This window comes from Saccostrea echinata, unplaced genomic scaffold (assembly GCF_033153115.1).
Source record: "Saccostrea echinata isolate AGI-Se365-2 ecotype Australia unplaced genomic scaffold, CSIRO_AGI_Sech_v1 ptg000002l, whole genome shotgun sequence".
NCBI classification, from domain to species: Eukaryota; Metazoa; Mollusca; class Bivalvia; order Ostreida; family Ostreidae; genus Saccostrea; species Saccostrea echinata.
Window position 1 is genome coordinate 20908338 of NW_026889751.1, and position 27550 is coordinate 20935887.

Sequence of the window (27550 nt, forward strand, 5' to 3'; positions counted from 1 at the left end):
ATATATATATATATATATATATATATATATATATATATATACATATACTTGGCGCGGCATCTCGGTTTGGCGTAGTAGTACTATGACTTCATAAACGTGAATTATTTTTCCACACTATCAGACTTTGGCGTGACCATCTGACTTTGGAGTCTTACATATGTATTTGTTTAAAATATTCAGTATAATATAATAAACATTACATGTAGTTCAGGGTAATATTGAAAATGTTCACCCTTCGTAAACACTTGTCCATGTCGGTTGACCCTTTGTTGAATATGGGTTTATTGGGGGGGGGGGTTTAAAAATTTTCAATGTTACCCTCAACTAAATGATATCACAGTAAGTTAAGTCCTGGTTATATTTTCAAATATATGCTGCATGTCACTTATTCAGGTAGATCAGTTGGAGCAGGTGCTGCATTTGCTCCACTAGATGACGAATGCTCTGCAGCAGACGATGCAGCAACAATTTTTCGATGAAAAAACATCCATATGATCTTTTTAAAGGTAAGTGACCCTAGCAAACCAATATTGTCAAACTTCTGTGCCGGTGTGTCTAAAATTTTGACTAGTTCCCATCCAAAGGTTCCAAGGTGATCCAATATTGGTCCCCACGCCGGGTTATAACTTGTTGTGGTGGTACCAATTTTACTCGTCATTTCGCCAGGGAGATAATATTCTATCATTGTCGCCTCGTATACGGGAGTGTTATCATTCAGTTCGGACTGTTCTTTTTCGAAAAAGAATACGCAGTTCTGACTGATTGTTACTTTGGATGCAAATACTGTTTTATCCTTGAAACCACTACTGTTTGAATCCCTGAAGATGTCTATTAGTTTCCAACCTGTCCCTAGGTACTGTGACGTCACTTCCGTCCAGTGCAGCTCTACGTTCCACTCCCCTCCCTTTGTCATGGTCACTCTCCGTCATTTTCATTGGAATTGTGACACACTGGTAAACATATTGTGTCGAGGATGGGTTTCTTGGTATCTCTAAGAAAATATCTACTCCTAAAACTACAGACAGAAAAAAATATACCTGCATTGTAATTAAATGGTTTCATGACAATAAAACAGCTAAATGTATGTACACTGCCTGCTCTACGTAGATTTCAACAGATGAATGTTTTATATTTTTCAAACTTTAATTATACTAAAAAAAAAATAATTAATTGGCGCAAAAAATGGTCTTTTGTGATCATAGAAAAAATACGGTGATTCCGATTTTTACAAAATTTTATAAGCTTCATATCTTAAACAAAGAGGAAAGTATAGGATCTCCCATTGTTATTTGTGGTTGGATATGATTTTTTATCCAACGAGTTTTGTGTTTTTATCCCTGAGCCATGGCGAGGGGATAAAAACACAAAACGAGTTGGACGAGAAAAAAAAATCATATCCAACCACAAACCATGGGGGGCCGATTCTTTTTATCACATGTTTGAATTAAACATAGCTATTTCATGTTTTATGCTGAATTATATATGTGTATGTAAATCCACAATATTTGACTCGATCAAATCCACTCAAAAACCATTGCCACTTCACAACCGTGGATATGAAAACGTATATCTTATGAGCTACATGTATATCCACTGTAGCTGCAGAACTTAAGCGTTATGATTATATGTTATGGTCAAAGACTAAAATATAAAACCATAACGCTACAGTTCTGCAGCTATAACCACCGTATAAAGGAGTAAACATGTTTATTAAAGGCAACTAGCTACAATGTGTATATAGAATCAACAATGCGTGAGTATGAGCAAAATATTGTTTTAATTCAGAATTAAATCTTGAAATGAATAGAGCTGTAAATAGGTTTTACGCGATCTTCAAACAAGTATCACGTATTTGTAGTCGGGTTGCACCTGTTGTCACTGAAAATCTTTCAATGATGAATATTCATGAAATCTTTGTATACCAACATGTTTGTTTAATGCCTTAAAGTCATAAGTATTTAAATTTTTTTTATAAGGTCCACTTTAATATAATTTTCATTTAATATAATTGTATAATTTTAACTTTTAATCGCATAAACATGCATAAGTACAGGCCATATCTCAGGTCTTTAGATGTGTTTAAAACAGATGAATTTGGGACGATGAAATCAGAGAGATAAAACTTACTTATATCTGGACTTTGCCCAAAGAAGCTAGAGATCATAGCACCATGACCACCAAATGCCCCCGCAGCTGAACTCTTTTTCACGGTCTGTTTCACATTCTGAGAATTATAACCTGTTACTTCTACACAAACAAATCTGCCACCGTTGGATGCCTCCTCAGTTATTGTTTGAAATATGTGGGTGGAATCAGCAGAAATTTTTATATCGCCCAGTCTAAACACGCCGTAAGTAAATATTTTTGAGGACAAATAGGATTTTACGACTTTGAGGGACCATTGCTAAGGTCATTCATCCTCGGGCAGTTTCCCACAAATTCCTTGATACTTGTGTGTTTGCTTGATATTAGCTGTAACGATTCTGCCACTGACCGTGACCGACGCCGGAATTACTGTGAAGGTCAACAGACGGAATCAAAGTTCTCCAAAGTGACGCTGTAAACCTTTTCGTCCAAGGTCATTAACGGCATGCCTCTACTACTGGTAGGCATAATTGTAAGGTTTAATTGTTCCGCGTACTGTACCATGAAGTTCCCAATCCGATATTCACATTGGGGCCCAAATAAGGGGGCTGTGGGGGTATGCAAGCAAACATCTTTGAGTTGGATTCTGTACTCCCGCTGCAACCCATTTCATAGACTTTTTCTGAAAAAAAAAAAAAAACAACAAGAACTTAAGAAACACAAATATTTAATGATAAAAAATAGACTTACCAGTAATTTTTAGGTCCTTAATTTTTTTTAACTTTTGTATATTTACCAACTTTCGTATTGAACTGAAAACTGATTCCGCAATAGATTTCTTTAAAACCTCTAAACTTTTACCACTTTTATTTAAATCAGAAATAACCCGTGGGAGATGTACCATTTAGAAAAAAATGAAAGCCTGACGAGGGACAATAACGTAGATCACTATATTTTTGCGAGATAGATAAAAGCGAGACAAAATTTTCACGAAGGTAAATGTATATAATCCTTAACAATACGAATAAAAATGCAAATATGAAGTCCTCACGAGCAGTGTCTCGAGTTATTACGTAATTAACAGGATCATTTATTTTCCAAGATTTTAAAATCAACTAAAGCTTTTGGTCTTAGTTGTAATTTCTTTTATAAAATAGGCCCCTGATATTTCAGCAGTTGGCCTTGGTGTGTTATGAACACACGATTAAAAACTAAAACAACTGAGATACAAGGTTAGCTTTTTAAAAAAAAGCTGAGAGTCAGCCACTGGAATACAGAAAGTTACTTTCTTGTTTTGTGATGGTATATGATTTGTTTTATCCATCATGTTGTGTTCATTAAAAGTCATTGTCGTCTAAGTTAAAATTCGCCCAGTCGTTTTCTTATTTGTAACATAATGCTGTACATAATAAATAATAAAGCATAGAATAAATTTTAGTTAGACTACATCGTGATCTTTATGATGACCTCCAATTAATTTCTCTTGGGCGCGGACATCAGATACAGGTCCGTAGGAATCAATTTCAGTTGGGGGGGGGGGCGTAGCCATACATTTTCAGTTGGAGGGACTACCAAAAAGTCCTTGACAAGCAAAAAAAAAAAAAATAATTACAAAATAATAATAATAAAAAAAAGGTCATCGGACGTTTTTATTGAGGGGGCACAAGCATATAGTAGCTATGTTTTCTATAGTAGTCTATATATCGGAAAAATTATTGGGGGGGGGGCGGTTCCCACGGCCATGAGATAAAGTTCGTCTCGGAAATGAACAAAGCCACTATGATCCCAATCATTGAACGTTGAAGAATGTATACATTTTCTGTTTTACTGTTAAATTCTATAAATGATATAGATTATGATGCTTAAAAGGAAGGTAGACCTTGGGTTAGATTTTGTTAATTATTATGAGATAAAAGTTTTTAATCGTGCAGGTTCGAGGCAATACATGATAGGGGAAGGGGGAGGGGTGCATACTGTATGTATCTTTAATTCAATTTCTAAATTTAAGCATTCATTTCAGTGTTATTAGGAAAGAAAAGAATTGCTTCCAAAATAAAGTAATAAACTGGAAATTCAAAATATTTTATACATACAGTACGTATACCCTAAAATGATACTGGATTCCATCTCGCTCACTCTCTCTAATTGAGGGGGGGGGGGGCTGTCTATAAATCCGCGCAGTTTCTCTCAACTCTCAAGTTCTACTGTGGTCAGTTTCTCACCTGTGGGCGCGGTTCACGTGCACAAGCGGCACTTACATGTCTATCATCATGTAAATTATAAGACTTTACACATCTTAAGTGATCTTCTGACGGACGTTTTCAGAACTTTCATCATTAAAGTGAAAGGAGATTCTTTTTTTTCACTGTTTTGGGACCTTTGTGCAAGTGGATTATTGTGTGAATTCCGACCCGTACATGTCTTATGCAAGGTATTGATCGAGGGAGTCTTGCATCAGGCATTCAGAGGAATTTTAATACACACAAATCCGTGAACTTGCAACGGCGATTGAGGGTATATATATCAAGTGTTAAATGTGCTCTGCATATAAACTTCTCATCTTCTATAAGAAGCACTGAAATATTTTCATAGTATCATATTTCCCACTTAGAACAATCTCTTCTTTAATTTTTCGTCGAGAGCGACGAAGAACAATGCAGTCTATAAATAGATCGAGGTCGCGTCTTTGTTTAGAGGGTGTTTGTGAAGAGTCATGCCCTTTGGTTGGAGCAAATAGCACGAGCTTCTTTAGAACAAGTCGTGTGCATCTTTTTCCCAGAATTCCAAATTACGCAAGCGCACTTGCAGTTTCATCCCACCGTAACTAGTCAGCCCGGGGGCTGACTAATTATGATGAATTATGAATAAAACAATACTGATTTTGATTTAATTTTCTCAACATAATGGTCCATGATTAAATTACAAATTAAATGTCATACGTTTGAGTATTCAGCATGATTTTTCTCATTTGAAGGATATGGCTTACATATAGGTACATGCAAGTCAGAGAGTAAACGCAGTAACTGTGTGCAAATAACAAGTTTTCTCTCATTATATTTTTTTCAATTTATTTTGACAAATATTTCAGGTGCCTACATGTATGCCCTGCTCCATAAACTAAACATTGTAGAACAGCGTATAATATATACATGTATATGTATCCTTTAAAACCACAACCACACACGTTTGCAATGGATTGTGGGTATATTCTTGAACAATCATATTTTTTCCCAGCAGAGTACCGGTATTGCTTTTCCATGAATATTATGATTCCTGAGATCACTTAAGGTTCATAAACCCTCTGCTTACTCATATAAAATGTTTCTTTAACGCTTATGATTTTCCAAAAGAAATGAATTTTTTTAAGTAGAATCCAAGCAATTATAGCATAGCTTGAGGGGCAAAACTGGACAAAAAAGACCCTTCAACTTGACAAATTTATAAAGGAATAATAAACTTTTATGTCATTAAGAGTTTTCTCTCTTATCAGAGTATCGATGAACCTTTATATATGCCCAGCCAGAGGGAAATGCATTAAAACTATAACTTTATCAGTAAGTATAAAATCTAATTGTTATAAAATCAAATAATTTAAATCCTATCCAGATTTCGGGTTTTACTGTCCATTAAATGTAAAACATTTTATGAATATCAATAATGGCACAAAGAATGAGGTCTGAATTAATTGATAGACTGAAATTTTAGATTGGGATATCAAGTTAGTTTAAATCTGAGGAAATATATCGCACTAAATATCAAACTCCTAGCTACGTAAACTAAGACGATTACTTCGGCTTAATATGCTTGAAAATATTTGAGCGTAAAAACTTAATTTTATTGATACATGTAAATGATGTAATAAACTTTTTAAGAATTGAAGGAAAAGGACCTGAAAGCTCAAATGGAAGGTAAGTACTTTTAAAGAAAGAGTCCAGATGAAAACTGCAACTGTACAGCTATGAGGATACAAGAAGCTATGACAGAAAATTCTGTGACTGGTAGGAACTCAGAGATACAGATAATGGAGCTTACATGTAGTGAACAATTTGAAAAAAAAAATTATCAAGAAATGGAGTGTTCATAGAGATGTTTTTTTAAAAGAGCTGTCTTTTCATATATTATCATGTAACATAATGCAATAATTTTTTTTTATTTTGTTCTATAATCATTATTGTTAAAATAATTTTTCCCTATGGAACTGCCTAAAATGTGCCTGTATAACTACCTGGGATGTGCCTATTTAATAGGTACATTATAGGCATACCTGTAGTACACCTTTGGCACAGATTCTTAAGTACAAATTTGGTACATGTATATATGTAGGCATACTTTAGGTAGACTTGTAGGTACATTTAATCTAATGGCCCTGGGGCCATAAAACTTAGGCAAGCTCACTTTTGATCTCAGTCTCACTTTTCCACTATTAATTCCTTTGGTAAAAGTGAGACTGAGATCAAAAGTGAGCTTGTCTAAGTTTTATGGCCCCGGAGCCAGGTATGCCTCAAATGTACATATCTGATTGTTTGAGTTGTTTGCCAATATTGTGTTTTTTCGGTACCTAAACTGTGCCCATTTTTAAATATAGCTACAATACAGGCATACTTTAGGTATACTTTTGGTACAGCCTTAAAGGAACCTTTGAGTTAGATATATAGGCACTTTTTAGGTATGCCTAGAAGGTACTTATGTGATTCTGTGCCAATATTGTGCATTTTGATACCTAAATTGTGCCCATAATTAAATATAGGTACAATATAGGCACATATATAGGCAGACTTTAGGTATGCCTATTTAATTTCTGTACCAATTTGGTACCTATACTGTACCAGTTTGGTACCTATACTGTACCAATTTGTTACCTTTACTTGTACAAGTGGTTCCAATCTTCCATACCTTTGGCATACCTTTTTTTGCCTATTATTGTCAAAGATAGGCATGCCTAATCTGTACTTTTTTGGTATGGGTAGCATGTGATATAATCAGGGATATGCTCTTAAGAAAATTTGTCAACCACATTGTAACTAAATAATCCAACAAAAAATTATAAGTATTATGAAATTAATAAATATATAATCTAGTATGAACAGTTCATGCTTTCATACTGGATACATAAACCCTGGAAATGGATACATAATAATTATTCTGTGTAGATGTATTTTTTTTTTATTATTATAGTTATAACCCAGTAAAACAAAATCATCTTTATGATTTTTTAATACAGAAGTATAACAAAGTAAAATATTTCCTACTGTTCAGAATACCTCTGTGTGTTCATTTATATTTTTTTAATTCACAAATCTTCAAAGTGTTAAAAATTCTAAATTAATACAATGAATATCTATCTGTATCAAAGATAACAAATATAAATAAAGATTGCACAAAATTGCAAAATCTCATGTTCAAATAAAGATTGCACAACATTGCAAAAATTCATGTTTAGATATAATGATTGCAAAACATTGCAAACATTCATGTTTGAAACATCGATACAAAGGATTTCTCAATAAGACTTTTACACAAGAAATAAAATGTCGAATAAGGATTTCTTTTTTGAGCAAAGTAAATTAAAACAGGTATATATATAATTAGAAAAAAAATATCAATAAGTCATCCTTATGAAGGTTTCTTATCACAATTTCTTTGTAGAAAATGAAGAACTCAGAGTTTTAAGGGAAACAACTCTTTGATGCGGGGAAAACTTGGGACAGTTTCTGAATCTTCTGTGAAGACAAACCATCAAAGAAACCCCAGCGGTGATCCCTAACATCATGTAACCAATACTAATGAGGGACTGCCTATCGGTTGGATATTTAAATATCCAGCTGTGTAAGTGTTGGATAAATAACGAGATGGTGTTGAATAGTTTAGAGAAAACATTCCCTCCGAAGGCCGAAGGCCCGAGGAGGGGATGTTTTCTCTAAACTATTCAACACCATCTTGTTATTTATCAGTTACATAAACTTTAACCTTGGTCATAACCTTTGAATGGTTGGTACTAGGGTTTTCATATTTCACAAGTGTATTCCTTGTGACAAGACCTTTCTTTGGGTACCAACATTTTTGATTTCTTGACCTTGGAGTTTGATTTGCATTTGAAAACCTTTAATCTTCGCCATGAGCTGTCATACAGGGGCATCATTGTTTCACAAACACATCTTGTTTTTTGATTACAATAATGAGAAACATCTTTAATTACATATAGCGTGGGTAATTTGCATTTATTTTGTCTCATGAATACAAGGCTATATATTAGCTTGAGAAATAAAATGCAGTTTGTTTTTCTAAATCACTGATATAAATGGATTTTTTTAGCGAGACGCAAGTTTAGCAATTTATCCCATAAAATGGGTACATATTTTCTAGTGAGAAGTAATTTGAGCGATTTTATTATGTTCAGAAAAAAAGCTACAACCACCGATGCTGAATGAATTGTTAAGGATATTTAATTTTACCGATATCAAAACCTTCGCCAATAATGCCAATATTAAATCTGCACTAAAAATTCTGCTTATACAGTATTTTAATTTTATGGGCACAAGTTATCATGAAATACCCAAAAAGCGTGCTCCGTCACAAAATATGACATCCTATTCGAGAGTAAGAACTTTTGCTAAGCAGCTAAGCATTACAAACTTGCATTTGGATTAGCCATTTCCCTGCAAAGAATTACAAATATACATTTGGATTAGCCATTTCTCTGTGATGCATTACAAATATACATTTGGATTAGTCATTTCTCTGCGAAGCATTTCAAACTTACATTTGGATTATCAATTTCTCTGTGAAGCATTTTAAACTTACATTTGGATTAACCATTTCTCTGCGAAGCATTACAAACTTACATTTGGATTAGCCATTTCTCTGTGAAGCATTTCAAACTTACATTTGGATTAGCCATTTCCCTGTGAAGCATTCCAAACTTACATTTAGATTAGCCATTTCTCTACAAACATTTCAAACTTACATTTGGATTAACCATTTCTCTGCAAAGCATTACAAACTTACATTTGATTAGCCATTTCTCTGTGAAGCATTTCAAACTTACATTTGGATTAGCCATTTCTCTGTGAAGCATTCCAAACTTACATTTGGATTAGCCATTTCTCTGTGAAGCATTAAAAACTTACATTTGGATTAGCCATTTCTCTGTGAAGCATTTCAAACTTACATTTGAATTAGCCATTTCTCTGTGAAGCATTAAAAACTTACACTTGGATTACCCATTTCTCTGTGAAGCATTACAAATATACATTTGGATTAGTCATTTCTCTTTGAAGCATTTCAAACTTACATTTGGATTAGCCATTTCTCTGTGAAGCATTACAAACTTACATTTGGATTAGCCATTTCTCTGTGAAGCATTTCAAACTAACATTTGGATTAGTCATTTCTCTGTGAAGCATTACAAACTTACATTTGGATAAGCCATTTCTCTGTGATTTCTAGATTTCCATTCAGACAGGTGAGCTATAATGTTGATGTACAGTGGATTTAGGGAGCTGACCATCTCCTGTAGAAAATTTTATGATTTCAATACCACATACAATATGTCTTATATTAATACAAATGTTAAGCTATTTACTTGTGCTTTTCAACAGTTTTACATTTCTGGCAAGTTATAGTAAAATAACATTAATATAGGTAAATAATTTAATTCTACTTTAAGTACTATTTGATTCATTGGACAGAAAAATAGTTTATATTTAAAAAGCTGTCTTGTGTTATATGCACCATACCTTACAAAAAAAAAACACGTACAAATCTGCTTGATGTTATCATTAAAAGTTTGTAGAATTACACAACCCTTTTTTTCATGAAACTGCTTCTTTTTTTTACATTTAATGACAGAAAATTGAATTTCCGGTAATGAAGAATAAATTAAATAGCAACCCAAGTTGTACTTGTAAAACCAGGGTTGCTTATAAATACGATACAATAAAATAATTACATAATTATAAACATTTAAATGGTAATAACAATATGCATTTACTGATCTTCAGATTTTGACTTTCTGGTGGCATGCATATTTGATTTACATTATGTACTAATAGTTTTGAAAGGGGTTGATAGATTTGGTCATGTACTTTCACAAGCAACTTTGAATTGCATAGAAAGTTTAATAGGAATAAAGATACCATATTTAATGACTTAATGGGCCTATTCCTAATCCTTCTTCTCAGCTTGCTTCTGTTAAAGACATAATAATGGATGTATTGCCCATTGGTAAATACCATTCAGTTAAGCATCATATTGGTTCAGGTTCATAACCCCCCACCCCCATCACTCTTAAAATATGCTCCAACGCTTAGATTTTAGAAGTAAAAACAAACAATTTTAGCATATCTTGTGGGATAAAAAATTGGACCAAAAAGTCATTTGATTTTGACAGATTTATATAGGAATGATAGCCATTTATCCTATGAAGAGTTAGACAGAACACCAGGGTATTGCAGGCCAGTGGATGCAAATGTAGCATACTGCTACTTCCAGTTACATTCACAGTATATAACAAGGAAGTGAAATCTATTATAAATCAACATTTTTAGAATTTCTAGTCATCGTAGAGTTTCTAGAAGCATGGTAGGACCGATTTCCTAGATTTTGTTCAGTCTTGCAACAGAATTTTTAGATGTTTTTCTTAATTTAATTGGGTCATAGGTGTATTGTGTTTTTATAAGGAGTACGAAGCCCATACTCCAGATTTTGTAGTTTTTTTTTTCACTAGTCAATATGTCCAGTGTAATTTAATTAAAATATTTGTTAATACAGGTCTGTAGGGCTGATAGAAGGATATTTAGAGTGTTTTTTTTCTTTAGTTTTTGAGTGAGCATGCTTAGTTGAGCCTTTATTGGTGTGCCCTCTTTTGAAAACGAGATATTCTAGATGTTCTTTTCGGGTTCGGGAATTAAAAAGAATTCCTTTGTTTAAAAAGATTCATAACCTATATGTACCGCCTGTCATCTAGTTCTGTAGTTCAGAAGTTGTCGGACAGAACACGTATAGTTATGTGTGCTACCTTGATCACCAATTTTCAAAGTTTTAGATAGTATGAGTCAATCTTTCTTTGTTTTCGGGAATAAGGTGGTTATCAAACCAAGAAATCCTATCACAGACTATTCATACAATATTTAACATTACTTCTGTGCAAAAAGGAATGTTCATGACACTCAGGGATATGAATTTAAAGTTTAAAAACAAACAAACTATTCTATTTTCTTGAATGAATTTTTTTATGAACTTGTTGATCCTCTAATAGACTTCTCATGCTTATTATTAATATTGGGGTCTTCACATCACCTTGAATGATTTGGGGTAAGATTGCAAATTTTCCTACAGGGAAACATTGTATCCACCTTAATAAGTCTTGGCTTGGGCACGGCTATTGATGCCGCTCTCACCCCCACCCATTTGATGGCGAAGTTCCCGATCACAATATGTTTGTGGTGGAGAACTTGTGGCGTAAGCGAGCGGCACTGAGTAATTATCCTATACAGTGATGTAACTGTTTAAAAATTAAACCTTCCCAGTTGAATATATAAATAAGTACTTGACCTTTGCACCTCTCAAGGTCAAGGGCTTGACCTCCCAGGGTCAAGAATTTTATCATTTGTTGAGAGATTGTGAACTTTGACCTTTGAACTATGAACCCTAAACCTTAATTGGAATGATGATTATGTGAAAATATTTACATTCACTGATATCATTTCGTTTATTTCTTATAAAAACCATTACCGTTAATCAGTCCATAAACAACACTAAGCAAGCCACCTGCATAGATTTCTTAAGCAACGGCTGTTCCATCAATTATGCATACAATGATATACACATCTATAATACATATTGAACATATTTAATTTACTTTGATTTTTTTTTTTTTTTTGGAGATATAAATATAAACAATAAAATGTGTTTCTTACGCGGGTTATGTATTTTTTCTGCAACAGCTGCGACATTAATTCCCGTATTAACAACCAAAGAAAGCACTTAATTGTTTAAATAAACATCCCAGTTAAATATATAAATAAGTACTTAAACTTTGCACCACCCAAGGTCAAGGGCTTGATCTCTGCACTTCCCACGGTCAATTTGTCTTACTATTTGTTGTAAATTATGTACGTTGAACCCTCAATTTAATGATGTTGTTGTGAATGTTGCTTTGTTGTGTTGCTGGGTCTAGCCGTCGTTTTGAAGGGCCTGTCCATTAATTGTTGTATTGCAGGGTCTGCCCGTTGTTTTGGCGGCCCCTCTATTGTTTTCCCAGAGACACTAATGGCAATGATAATTATTCGTGTCTCTGGAATATTACAGCCGTGTCCAATACACGCCAAAATAAAATACTTTTAAAAAATGTACTTTGTGTCAATTTTTGAACTTCTCCGAGATAATATCCCTATAAAATAATCCAGTTTCTTCTGAGTGCAAAATTAACATAAACTCAAATAGCTGAGTGTAGTTTTAATTATTAGATATTACTTTAATTACTTCAAAAATAGTCTAATTGATGTGCACGTCAAATCAATTATTGGTCCATTAAATTGAATGGATTTGTGCAACAAATGAATTGATGCGATGCGCGCATTGATAATTCAATTGTTGAGCTCAACAACGTGGTGGAATTATTCCTTGCAAATATCGGTATAAATGGTTTGTTGCGCTCTTTAATTTTATTGAAGACATCTTTAATTATTTCACAACAATTTTGTTAGGAGATCTAATGTTTAATGCATCAATTTGTACAAAACTGCATTTAAATAAGACATCGTTCCAATCAATCTTTATTTCCTCTATTCCGAGATTTTACAATGCATACAATTTATATTTATGCTATGTTAGGAACATCAAAATGTAAATGACATTTAAAAATAAAAGAAATACACACAAACTTATTTACAAGATCAATAATACATTGGGGAAAAATTATGTTTGAGTGGATCAAAGCCCCGCTGAAAAGGGCATAGGCATTGCAGATAAACTTCGCACAACAACAAATGAATTCATTTTGATCATGTTTGTCTTTCAATGTTATTGTTGGAAGGCCACCTAGTAACGTTAAATACAAGTCATAATCACACATATGTGTTAATTCTACATATAATTAATTGAACATAAAATTTGTTCAAAAGAGTTCCTGATATGCTCTTTGGTAGAACATCACAAGACGGCGTGTTGGAAGGGAACGCTATATATTTTTTACACAGAGAGCACCTGTTTGTTGGGTTAACTGAGGTGTTACGGTCCATTAATTTTATCAGTCTGGTTTCATCAAAGGAAAAGTCAAATTTATATATTCTTGCCGGAGCTATGCTGGTGTGTATATCTTTAAACATTTCAAAGTCTTTGCACTTTTCGGTTCTGGTTGTCCAGGATAAGTTTTGATAGTGATGAATTGATTGGCGTACGATGTTCTTCATGGCATATTTTCCAGGAAACCTTGCTTTAATAATTCTTTTTGAGAGGTCTGATTATAAGAAATAAAAAATCTTTAAAAATCAAGGTATTCCCAGTTAGCTTTTAAATTTTTATAGATCTCATTTACATTTTAAACTAATCACGAGATAAATTATATTCGATTACTTTGTTGTTATACCGAGGTTGACATATTTTTTAACAAATCTGTATAATACATTCAGGTTTGTTTGATGAATGGTAAAGAAACGCTCTTCGTCATCTTCCTATCACTTTTTCCTGTGGTTGTTTTCGGTAGCTTCTCGTGAAAGACAATGTACTTCGGAACATAAATTTGTTCCATGAATCTGGCTTCCTCAGAAATATTGAGCTCTTGTTTGATAAAATCCTTGAGGGATTCCTCAGTCAAGGTCACACCTTCCTTTTTAACAACAGCTGCACAGGGAATATCGTCACAGTGTATTTCGTCTTTTATGGAAAAGACCACCACTTCCTTGACACAGGGATTTCTTTTAATAATTTTTTCGAGATAGGATGGCAGAACTTTAGCTCCAGAGATTTCCATTACGTCAGAAACTCTGCCGAATACTTCAAGGTAACCAGCAGAATTAATATATCCGAAATCGTCGGTTTTGTACCAACCAGCAGGAGTGATAACAGCCGCGGTTTTTTCGGCTTCATTGATGTAACCTGGAAATGGTAAACAACTGCGCGATAGCACCTCGCCTTTCGTTCCAAGAGGAACCATCATTCCATCCTTCCCTATAATTTTCATTTCCACCCCAGGGAACGGCGAAAGACCAATATATTTATCAGGCGAACTATACATCCTTCCAGCCAAAGAAGCGGCTTCTGTGGAGCCGTACGTCACAGAAAGGGTATCGTACCTTTTCCCGATGGCTTCCAGGCAAGAAGCTGGAACAGGCTGACCCCCTGTGATGACCGTTCGAATTTTCCAAGAAATATCTTTTGACATCAGTAACTCCAAAAGGAAAGGAATGAGAATAAAGGCGATTTTGGGCTTTGCTTTCTCTATAATATTTGAAGTGTGTTTCATAGTTTCTGCTTTAGTTGGGAAAGCAAGGGTGTTGGCCTGGGTTATAAGTTTTCCTCCTATTACAAGGGCTAAAAACGGATATCCCCCTATCCAGTAAAATGGCCGATCATTGAAGAATGAAAGCTGTTCATCTTCTTTGTCATCCCAGCCAACTACATGCAGGAAATTATATGCAGTTTCAATTAAACGATAATGACTATATTCTACAGCTTTTGGAAACCCTGTACTCCCGGATGTCAGAATAATAACACCTGTGTCATCTGGGTCTACTTCTGTTAGCTTGATATTCTCTTTGCTGAATACGTCTTCAATTGTAAAACATACCTTAGAGGATTCCAGGGGTGCATGTAATGCGACCCATTTTACTGATGGTATGTCGGAATCGACAACAACACCAGTTTTTGAATCAACTTGCAGGAATTTCCGACATATTTCCCAATGAACGTCATTATCTCCCGGATCAAAAATTAGCATTTTACATCCTCCGACTTTGCTGATAATTCTTTTCAAGCTCTCTCCAGATCTGTCGTGAAAGTTGAAGTGCAAGGGGCGTGCCCCAGCGAGCTGTGCACCTAATGTACTCACCAGCCATTCTATAGTGTTGTTTCCACCTATTCCTATTATGTCGCCCTTGTGTATCCCAAGCTTTAGAAGCCCTTTTGCCAGCATTACTGCATCCTGGTACAGTTTTTCATAGGTGATAGAAGTTCTTGGTTTGCCAAAAGTGTAGAAAACACATGCTTCTTGTTTTGGTTTTACAGTGGCCCACTTTTGTAGAAGTTTAGTCAGCGTCGTATACGGTGCTCTGGTGATCAGACTAGATCTTAAATAGCTTTGGTCAAAATTCATTTCTGCCACTTCCATGATCTCACAAGTATTTCCGGGATCCCAAACGTCTGTGCCTCTGCACAAAAAGTGAATTCTAACTTTAATGTACTGGAAAGTAAGGTGAGCCTTTGAAGGTAATTTTACACATCAGTAGCTTAGACTTCTTCCCTGTAATATTTAACAAGTGCCAAACACTGCAAATTTCGGCGCTATTATAGTGAAAACTAGAGCAGAGCTAGATACAAAGCAACGAGTAGGTCTTCCGTTGGAGCTGCGGACAGGAAGAAGGGACCTTGAGTCAAGGCTATGCGACATCCTAAGGTTACAAGCAATCTTGTAAGGGGTATTAACTTGCAATGTTTTGCCAGTAGAAAGATGGATACATACCTCTAATTATTTTAGAATCGGTCGGGGAAGAAAGTAGTGCAGAAAAAAATTACAAGTTCCTTAATTTGCAGACCTGAATAAAAAAAACTGTGATAATGTATTAAATTGAGTCCCATACTTGTTGATAAGGAGTATGTTCCCTTGCAAAAAAGCTTGACAGATGTAATTTATCAAGAAGATCATCAGAATTATTTTATGTATTATAACACCAGTGAGAAGTCTTGAATTCCCCTACTTTCACTTTCATTTTCAGAGGTTAACGCAGACAGACGCATTTTGCCGGAAACGAATATGACATGCCACCTCGAGATTTTAACCAAGGAAAGACAACTTGATGTGCTTTGATTTGAGGGGTCACTCACTGCTGAACGAAAATTAGGGACATTGCTTTGTGAAGAAAGGTTAACATTGCCGCCTATGGGAAACAATAAGTGGGCTGTACCCAGATAGTAAAGGAGTGTACAGTTTCTCTGTTGGTGACGTTGAACTTGTCCAAATGACTTTGCGTCAAGCCATGACGCACTCTGGTTATAAGCAAACCCTATCTGGTGTTACCGACTTGACAAATTCACACATGTTCTTTCAGACCATACATTAGGTAAAACATCTTATCCTCTGTGACCTTGAACTTGAATCAAGGCCGCGACACACTCTGCATGATATCAACAATACCATTTTGAGTGTTTCTGACTAAACAAGTTCACCCATGTTTTTTTAAGACCATATATCGATTCAAAATATCTTATCGTCTAAAATTTTAATTTACATGTACAGTGTATAAGGTTCAGCTAACTGGTTTAAAGGTTCATTGTTAATGTTTTATGTTCAATAAGGACACTGAAAAATGGCGGCTTCTTTGGGTCTCTGTACTGGTCTTAAATCTGTAAATCCCATTGAACAAAGGAGTACAAGGTGCATTACGATACGCAATCTTCTCATGTTCTATGATGCAGGCCATACTGTCTGCGTTACAACAAGATAAAGAAATATTTCATTCAGTATCTAATTTTCTATGATCCCACTGTGGGACGTGGAGACCGGTCCTTCGGATGAGACCGTATAAACCGAGTCCCGTGTCGCAGTAGGTGCTGGCACGAAAAAGATCCCTCACTGCTCAATGGCCGTAAGTGCCGAGTATAGGACAAAATTTGCAGCTCTCCACCGGCAAGTGGTGGCGTCTCCATATGAGTGAAAAATTCTCGAGAGGGACGTTAAACAACATAAAAACAAACAAACAAACAAATTTTCTATGGATTGGGGGTAGGTCTTTCTCTAACATTTCAATACATTTTTGCTGGAATTTGCCTATGACTGTACAACAACATAAAGTGGGGAGAGGCAAGCAGCATTCAAATCAAAACTCACATATTAGAACTACAGCAAAAGACTATTCTCAGTAAAAGTCTAGGGAACCCCTCCCCTTCCCCTCCTCCTCGTACTACGGATCTACAGAAAAAAATGCTGACCCCTATTCAGAGTCATAGGGTACATTTCCAGGAAAGAGTGACAAGAAAAAGGGCTGCTATCGTTTTATTTTAGTCTATCAGTCGAATCAAAATATCTTTTCCTCAATATTTTTTTCTTTGATTCATCCCTGTGATTGTGTGATTAATTGTGTATATTTTACGTTCTGTACTGGACTTGAAAAATGTCGACGACTTTGGGTTTATGTACTAGCCTTGGATCCCGCAGAGAAGATTATATACTAGTTTAATTTTACGATAAATTTAAATAATAATTTGTAGTTATATCTAATTCAATATTAATTTTGTGATGTTTTTAATGTTTATTTCATCAGGAAATTTGAATTTTGAAATAGTATTTTTTTTTTTCGACGAACTGATTATCTTACTAGTTTAAAGCTATCTCAATACTTTCTATTTCCGACATGGAAAAGTTATTACACTTAGCGTACTCTTTTGTAAAAAAGTCGGACAATGTACAAATCTCGCGAGATTTCTGGGACACTAACTCATGTAACCAATATGTTGAATGTTGATTTAAAAAAACGCCTAACAAACATGAAAAGAGACACTATAATCAGGGTTCTCCATGAGATGTTTTACTGTTTTACGGCCCCGACACAGTGACAATTCAAATTTTATGCGTGCGATACAGTAAAAAATTTGCGACACAGTAAGATTTGTGATAATCAGAAAATCAGAACATAAACTCTCTCTGACTGAAACTTTAATCAAACAAATCTACCGTCTTTCAATTTTTAAGGCAGAGCACTTATCTCTTAATTAGGACACTTTGTCTTGCTTTACATGTACCTTGCATAATCAATTATCTCCTAAACCCTCACTGGACTTTGCGCATGAAGGAACAAAGACAAATAATTTGTTTTCACACTTCCATGTAATCGTATACTTGCTAGCTGTATTTTTCAATATTATTTAAAAATTAAAAAAATTATTATAAATATATGTCCTTATACTGCAGAACTACGTCTCTTAGAATTAATTTTGCACTGCTGGTCAATCATCGTACCGTAATCATTGTATCGTTGAAGAACTTAAAGGCTTCCCCTAAAATATTTTACTATTCTAAAGTTTCTTCAGGAATTCGATCAACTGACAAAAATCACGGCAAAATTACTTTTAAAGATGGTATTAAAGAAGATCGATTGTATCGACCAGAATTTCCTCCGCTCTTCAGAGCATGTGTTAAATATGAAGTATGAATATATATATATATATATATATATATATATATATATATATATATATATATATATATATATATATATATATATATATATATGTATATATATATATATATATATAATTATAATAACTTGAACTAGCATATTGTTTAAACAGCACGCAGGTACGTTAAGGCTTCCCAGAGAATCTGTGACTTCACTTCTCTGAACTACAAATGTATGACGTCATAATTGAAAATGACGTCAAGTCACTGCAAACTTGAGCTGTTATGATGGGGAGAGTGTCATAAACTTAACACCTTATTTCAATCTACATATAAAGTGTCCGAAAGGTAGTGTAAATATAAACGTGATTTAATCTTTTTTAAAAATCTTAATATATCCGAATATTTTCTGTATAAAGATAACATTGCTTTATTACTCTTGTTTAAAAGTCAGCGTGTTCAAAATATATACGAAAATATACGTTTGACATTTACTCTTTTTTATGCCCTTGGATAGAAGTAGAATTTATAATATATGTATAAAAGAGCCTGGCGCAGGTGATCAATGAGGATTTATTTGAGATCTTTTATGGAAATCTGTAAGAGGAGTTTCCCCTCTGACCGAATCTTGCTTGGGAAAAATGTGTGATGGCTTTGTTTTAATACAGATGACGATATTGAGTGGAAAATACCCTAAAATTTGTCGGTAAGTTGAATTTATTGTGAAATATTTTGTACCAGGGTAATAGTATAACTTTTCCCAAGCACATTTCGGGTTCACAAGGATGCGACGAGTTTAATTATGTGACAAAAAGTTAATAATAATTGTGTTAATCAGCTGCGCCGAATCGATTTATGTGAAACACTTCAAAAAAGTAGAAATGACCGTCACGTGATCAACGAGGTCATGTGATATCGTAACAAATACGTTAATATATAGCCTAGAGAACCCTCTAAATAAATTGGCCGTACTTAAGTACATAATTTAAAAATAAAAATTGACTTTGCAATGCAGTGTTATGTTTTGAACGCATTTAAAGCTTCGGGAAGCCTTAACATTGCTGCGCAATTAATATCTCAAAAACTGACCAATTACCCCCGCGATGTCATTCCAGAAAGCCTTAATTATTTCCGAATCAGTTTAAATAGACAGGAGAAAATGCTAAAGTTTCAAAAAATTGTTTATTTTTGAATTTAATATTCAAGAAACTGTGATCAAATTCACTTATGTTTTAATTTTTTCCGACTATCCGATGACAGATTTTCTAACCGATTACCATCCTTCCGACCGAGTAACCGGTTAGCCGGTTACAAATTGCCATCCTTAATATATATATATATATATATATATATATATATATATATATATATATATATATATATATATATATATATATATATATATATATATATATATATATATATATATATATATATATATATATATATATATATATATATATATATATATATATACACAAAAATATCAACGTTTAATATACACATACAACTTGTAGACAGTGATACCAAAATATTATACTAATAAGATTTTTTTTAAATCGTACTTTTTTTAAAGTTGTGTATTGGGGGGGGGGGGGGGGGGGGAGAGAGATTTACAGTTGGTTTGTCTTTTGGTACATTGTATGTACATTATTATATGGAAACATTCCATTGTTTTAAATATCCAATTAATTTTATTTATTAATATGTACAATCATACTTATTTGTATAACAAAGAGCGAGGTTCACTTTGCATAAAATGGCCCTGTAGATAAACAGATTTATCTACTAACACACTATGTCCCTTTCTCAACATCAATGTAAAGTAGAGACTTGGCGCTTACAGTTTGTATATAAAAGTTTCCTCTTAAGAGTCCAGGTACTGGAAAACAGGTTTTGTGAAATTGCAAATTTCTTGTTTGCAGAAAAACAGGTAAATTTGAGAACCTTCAACAAAGAATTAAAATATGAGCACACCCCTCGATCCAAAATTAATGTGTGTTTTATAATCGTAATGAGCAGTTCTTTCATAATATATTTGCACATTTTGGATCGGAGATTGTGCTGTATACGAATTATTGACAAATAGCATCATATTTTGGCTTTTTTTGAAGAAATATACGGGATATGTAAATAATGACGCAATTTATGACGTCATAATGCATTGACTAGCAAGAAAATTACGTCATATTTAGTAGAAATTTAGTCACCAAGTGTTCAAGTGATATTTATTGCCTTGTCGACTAAAACTATGCAGTTTTAATTTTTCAGAAATTTACAAGGCAAAAAAGGACCTAAGTGCCCTTGCTCTTAGTGATTCCAAAAAGTTGTGTGTATGCTTTTGTCAATATATAAAAAGTGGTTCAGTTGCGAATTTGATCGTTAAAATACCGCAAATATTGGTGGTTCACGTAAAATCTGTAACACAGAATTTCAAATGACGGAAAACACTGCACTGTATTGTTGCTTAATTTACATGCATCAGAAATAAAAACGACAACGATATCAATTTACATCTATTACAGGAAGTTATCGACGAATGTTGATGGTCCATCTCAAAATACGATGTACATGCCTCGTAATTTTTAAAATGAATAATAAATTCAGGGCTTTCTCACTCTCACATATGTCTTAGTTTTTCTTTTCTTTAATGGGAATAACAAATACATTTAACATTTTTAAAATCGGATTGAGAATTCTCCGCTACGTCATCGTTGTCCTAGTCAGACGACCAAACGCACCTCTAGTTTGAAAAGTTCCAGTTATGGAAAATGAAAGTATTCACATTGAGAAATATAAATGAATGAAAATTCAAACATGTTTTCCTTTAACAAGTTAATTCAAAAAGTCATATTTCCAATACCGAAACGGAGGGTTAGAAACATTTTTATGAAGGTACTATCATTATGAAAGTCACGTTCTGATATCAGGCCATAGAAAGCAATTTCATTTTTTTTTGGGGGGCGGGGTGGGGGGGGGGGTGGGGGTGCATAAAGAAATAGAAATTTCTTGATATATAAGTAAAAATAAAAAAGAATGCATAAGACATAATGGGGGGGGGGGGCACGACCGTAGTTTTAAGTTATAAAGTGACTAGGAAGGAATAATTTGTCATTTGTCAAGATCTTTTACCTTTTGTCTCAACTCTTTTTTTAAAGTTACACATTCTTGTTACAAAGTAAAAAGTATACATTTATATGCGGAACAGATATCTATCATGTGAAAAAACTATTCTATTAATTATTTTATCTTAAAAGAAAAGGAAAATCTCAATCAAAACTTGTCCAGCATACTGTGTAAGAACGGATCGTCAGTGGGATGCAGGTTTGATAAATTCACAGCATGCAGCCTTAATTCCAACTTTGTTCCAAAATATTATCTTTAAAAGCGTAAAATTTAACAAAAGAATATTTTAAATCACATGGGAAATACTTCTGTGGCACCAGACTAAGTTCACAATTTTGATTGACAGGTGTAGCGCCTTGCATGGAATTTGTGTAACTATACTGTTTTACATGTACAGATTGTGACTGAAAATAAGAAACGAGGAAATCTAAAGAAAGAAGTTATTGTGATTGACATTGTAATGAAAACCGAGACAATTAACAGTTGATTGACTGTGCTGGTCATTCTGATTTTTGAAGTTTTAGAATAATTTATCATTGAAATGAAGTGTATTATCAATTATTTTCATTTCATTATTACATGTCTAATAAGTGTGACATTCCCTCTTTCGAGATCTATAGTGTCAAAGATTTGGAAATCTGGCCCCTAATTATGTAACATATGATGTGAATATCATTATATATAGTTGTAAATTGTTGAGATAAACATTTTTGCTTCAGTAATATACTACAAAATATTGATCGTTAAAGAGTTATTAATTAAAGGCTTTCGGCCCCTCTTGGTCCCTATTTTGAGGGACGAGTCCTTCTTCTTGATATCACCTTAAAGCTCTCATGATTTTGAACACTTTTTGTTCAATAACTATTCAGAAATTCTTTTTCATTTCCGAGATATATGCAAAAGAAATATTTAGGGACCGGCCCTTCAACTCCTTGATGGGGAAAGGTAGCATATTGTTCAGAACATTATTTTGAGCATCTTTTGTTCATCTTTAGATGTGTATAAGACGGAAGACCCTAATAAGAATAATCTTGACCAACATAATCAGTAGAAGGTCTTCCGTTGGAACGGAAGACCTTAATTAAGGCGATTACGTATTCTGTTTGTGAGATAACACAAAATCGAAATGTTATGCAAAATAGAACCCATTTATGCCTGGGCACTTGCATGGTACCAAAAAAGCTCAGAAATTAGATGTGTTGTGACGGTGCATATGGTCGTTTTGTACATATTGTCGTCTACGACAATATGTACCTACCCTTGATGCACATATTGTCGTCCATCAGTACATATTTGCGCCGTCAGAAAAGTAACACATGTACATATTGTCGCTGGCGACATTATGTGCCTCACCCTCACTGTACATATTGTCACCCCACATATATTGTTGTTTAAAGATGTATTTTGTTCTTTTCTGATTGTTTTGTGAATGTAATTGGTGTATGAATCACACTGACGTATCTCGTATGCTATTTAATGCAGCGTAATTGTGACGGTACATTTTGTCGTTCTGTTCATATTGTCGCCGGCGACAATGTGTACCTACCCTCACTGCGCATATTGTCGTTCATCAGAACATGTCGTATGGCGCTGCACGGCAATGCTTCATATAAATACGGCCAGAGAAACCAAAAGCTTTAAAAATGGTCATATGCACTTAATTTGGTCGCCGAAATATGGCTAAAATATTGCCGACTTGGCGTTTAACAATAATAATCAATCAATCAATATTTATATGCCTATTCTATTGTTTTTAGAAGATAATTTTTAAAGAATTTTCCCATATATTCCTCTGTGAAACTTAGATCGCCCATTGTGGCCCCACCCAAGGCCCGGTTTGATTTGATGATACTTGAATCTGCACTATCTGATGATGCTTCCATATAAACAACAATAATCACAGGCCTACTGCTGTTTTCAATGGTGGATCCAGAAACTTCAGAACGGAGAGGGGGGGGGGGGAGGGGGAAGGTTCAGAATTTTTTTTTTTTTCAAGCAAAAAAATTTTGAAAAGTCATTTGTATTTAAAGATGTGTTACTGTATATGTATATGTTAAGTAAATTATTTCATTATTATGGAATTCTATATACGACAGACAACTGCTTACTGCCAACTGCTCCCTGCTTACTGCTCCCTGTTTACTGCCAACTGCCACTGCTCATAGATGATATTGCCTGTTTTGTTATCTTTAATATCTTTAATACCCATGCTAAATTGAATAAACCCTATGATAGATAACAATAATATTAAGTTTCATCGATACTCTGATAAGAGAGATAACTCGCAATGATATAAATGTCTATTCATTTATAATCTTGTCGAGTTGAAATGTCCTTTTTGTCCAATTTTGTCCCGCAAGCTAGGCTATAATTGTTTGTATTTTACTTAAAAATACATTTCCTTTGGAAAATCATAAGAGTTAAAGAAACATTTTATATGAGTGAGGGTTTATGAACCATATACTAATTACAAAAAAATCTTAATTTTTAAACAGTGAAGGCAAGGAAGGAATAAATAGGAGGAAAGAATATTCTCTCTGAAATACAAAACATCTAATTCACACATTTCCTTTCAGGCAAATAATTCAATAGATTTTTTGACGGGGGATATTAAAAGCTTAAATGTATACGTCAGAAAAATGGGATGGGGCTTTTTCTAGGATCTTGGGTAATATTTGTTGGTATATGCATTTATATTAGAAATACTAATGAAAAATCATAAAGGCCTTTTACTCTTTGTACAAACAGTTGATCTCAGGCAAGGAAAAAAAAAATGTTTGCATGCAAGGAATTAAATGTTTTGTTTTTAAGAGCCTTACTCCTTCTTCCGATTTACTCCTTCCTCGCCTTTACAGTTTGAAAATTCCTAAATCCGCCAAATTTTGTTATTATAATTTGAAAGAACTACGCAAGCTAACTCTCGATATCCGCCTACATTTTCCATCCATTTAAATCAATATGAATGGCAATTTGGACATTAAAACTTGTTTGAATGCAAAGAAAAGTTCATTAGTACTAAGTACTAATTTTAAAAACCATGTGACAAAAGGTTAATTGCTCTTATTTACAATTCATTTCATAAGGGGGTAGAAAATTTTATCAACTGAAATCAGGCTGAAAACATGACCAGATTTTCAAATACTCATGGAAATGGATAAGGGCCCTGTCACACCAAGCTGCGTCAACACAGAGTTATTACGGCGGTGTTGAATTTTTAAAATCGCAGTGAAATCGCAGGGAAATTGCACAAATTTCTGTAAAACTGAATTTTCACAATGTGAAGATGTCACAGCGTCGCTACGACGACCCATGCGTTTCTACGGCGTTCTCGCGGCGTGCTACTGCGTTCCCACGGAGATCTCTTTGCGATTGACTGCGCTTCCGCAGAGCTGAAACGGCGTGTTAGGAGTTGTCACCTCGCGTTCACGGTATTGTCACTGCGCCTGCTGCGTTCACAATGTGTTCTTCACTCTGGATATATATTCAGAAGGAGTGTAACACATTTTTTTTTAAAGACTCAAGTCACGTGACGAAAAGACTTTCTACTTAAGCCAAGAAATATTCTTTTTATTAAAAATGATCTATTTGAATAATTTAGTACTAAATTATTGATGGTTTTAATATTAAAACCTTTCCTTTTTCAATTATATCAATTCAGATATGTTTTTATCTTTTCTTTGATTTTATTATGAATGTAAAAAATAAACACACTGAAAAGCTATTAACAAATTTATGCAATTCCACCGCAACTCCACTGAAACAACAGAACAAGTTCTGGTGTAATTTTTACTTCCCAATACCCCCATGCTCCTGGTCAGGAGTGCAACAAATACGTTAGAATTATTGCTGATCAAATATGAGGTTGTTGCTCTTGTTTTGTGAGCTGGCTGACAACGCTCTAATAACGCCGTGAAAGCGCATTGTGATCGCCAACGGACGCGATAGAAACGCCAAGGGAGCTCGATGATCGCAGTGACAACTCCTTGTTGTCGCTGTGTAATCGCAGTCAAAAAAATCACAAGACAATTAATCTCATTAGAAGCGCCTTAGAAGCGCGATAGAAACGCAGTGGCATCTCCAAGGACTCCGAGAGGTCTCCGTGGAAGAGCAGTCTACCATCACTGCGTTCATGCTGCGATCACGTGCGTCTTCACGGCGTGCATACGGAGCTCCCACTGCGTTGTTGGAGATCTTACCGCGCTGCTACGGCGATCATGCTACGTTTCTACTGCGTTCTTATTAGACCGCGATCACACGGCGCGTACTTTGTGCATGCCCAAAGTGCGCGCCGTCCCTTGGCATTCTAGCGACCCTACCGCGTTCAGTGGAGATCTCGCCGCGTTATCACGGCGCTGTAGGAGACTCTACTGCGCTCACCTCGGCGTTTTGCATTTTTTATGGACGCCGTGATCGCCGTGAGAACGCAGTCCCGGTGGGACAGGGGTTTAAATGTTTAAATGACTCTTAAATATCACCGTATGTTTAACTTATGTGAAATTCAACATATGAGATTAATAAAGTGATCCCCCCCCCCACCCCCTGGAATATGTAGAGTTATTTAATGTATAAACTAAATCAACAAAGAGTGACTTTGGATCCCCCCTCCCCAGAAAACGCGGATTCGTGTTAAGTTGGTATGAAAAGTAAGAGATATGAAGATATGAAGCATAAGAAACCCCTCCCCCAAACAACATCACCACCACGAAATATAAGTTTTTCACGTTTTGGAAAGGAGTTTACTTTTTTTTCTTATAAAGAAATTTCTGGGTTGGATTTTTTTTTTAATGGATGGACCCCTCTTGGAAAAAAAATCCCGGATCCGCGCCTGGTTTTATGAAAATTCACATGAATATCAATATAAATATGAAAATTTATTCAAATATGTGTGGCAGTTGGCAGTAAGCAGTGAGCAGTTGGTAGTAAGCAGTGAGCAGTTGGCAGTAAGCAGTTGGCTGTCGTATATGGAATTCCATACATTATGGAATTTTACCTCTTGACTTAATTGAGAAACAAATATACAAATTAAACCTGCAGAATTTGCCAAAGCAGAAAAAACCAAACCACAGGGCGGGAGGGGGGGGGGGGTGCGCCGGTGCTACATCTGTCTGTTTTTCTATTGAATTAAACTGGAATCCCCTTTTTCCACCGATGCTTTGCTTGAAATTGACCCAGTAGTTCTTGAGAAGCTAAAATTGTGAGTTTACAGACAGAGGGACGGTCAGACAAAATGTGATCAGAAAAGCTCACTTGAACTTCCAGTTCAGGTAATCTAAAATATCAACCCTAACACCAATTACATGTATACCGGCATTGATTGTATAAGAATAGCGCAAAAATATATTTTCCAAATAATCATTACTACTGAACAAAAATAACTAATATGTACATGTATTCAATCTCCAAGTATAAATTACAAGAAAAAAGAAGAGGCTGATTTATCAGATATCTCAAGAATTACGGTTATCTTGACATATCATAGTGATGTACATCAATCCTGGACACAATTTTCTGACCAGCAAAGTTTTCTTCCTATAGTATTGCGAGGAATAGTCTGTCCCCCTCCGTGCGTGTGTGTGTTTGTCTATTTCTCTTTCTTTCTCAAGTAAATATCGTCAAAACAATATATCGACGACAATATATGCCGGCCTTGACTGTACATATTGTCGCCGACGACAATATGTGCTGGTGCTTGACTGCACATTTTGTCGTCCGTTATGCAGGAGGAAAATAAGGGCTCATCTCCGTACATATTGTCGCCGGCGACAATATGTACCGATGGACGACAATATGTGCAGTGAAGGTAGGTCCATATTGTCGCCGACGACAATATGTACAAAACGACAATATGAACGGTCACATGTGTGGCATGGCAAAGGTATACATTATTCGTCCGTCTTCATACAGTTAAAATGATTTTTAAGAAAGTGTAACAAAACAATTAAAAGACAAAAACAGTTAATGCTAGATGTAATTTTACACCAAGATATTTACGTGATGTTGAGGGGCCAT

General features: G+C 34.7%; 2 protein-coding genes and 1 pseudogene across 2 annotated transcripts in view; all 3 read right to left on the reverse strand.

Moving 5' to 3' along the window:
* LOC133174190 (carboxypeptidase T-like) overlaps window positions 1-27550 on the reverse strand; it is a 71489-nt gene that overhangs the window by 21709 nt on the left and 22230 nt on the right. The window contains exon 6 of the mRNA XM_061309276.1: window positions 9500-9595. Within this exon, the coding sequence (XP_061165260.1) occupies window positions 9500-9595 (96 nt within the window). The remainder of the gene's footprint in view (window positions 1-9499; window positions 9596-27550) is intronic.
* On the reverse strand, window positions 386-2753 carry LOC133203129 (uncharacterized; annotated as a pseudogene).
* LOC133201362 (3-[(3aS,4S,7aS)-7a-methyl-1,5-dioxo-octahydro-1H-inden-4-yl]propanoyl:CoA ligase-like) lies at window positions 12848-15530 on the reverse strand. The gene has a single exon (XM_061337181.1). The coding sequence runs from the start codon at window positions 15410-15412 to the stop codon at window positions 13712-13714; it is 1701 nt and encodes a 566-aa protein (XP_061193165.1). The 5' UTR covers window positions 15413-15530; the 3' UTR covers window positions 12848-13711.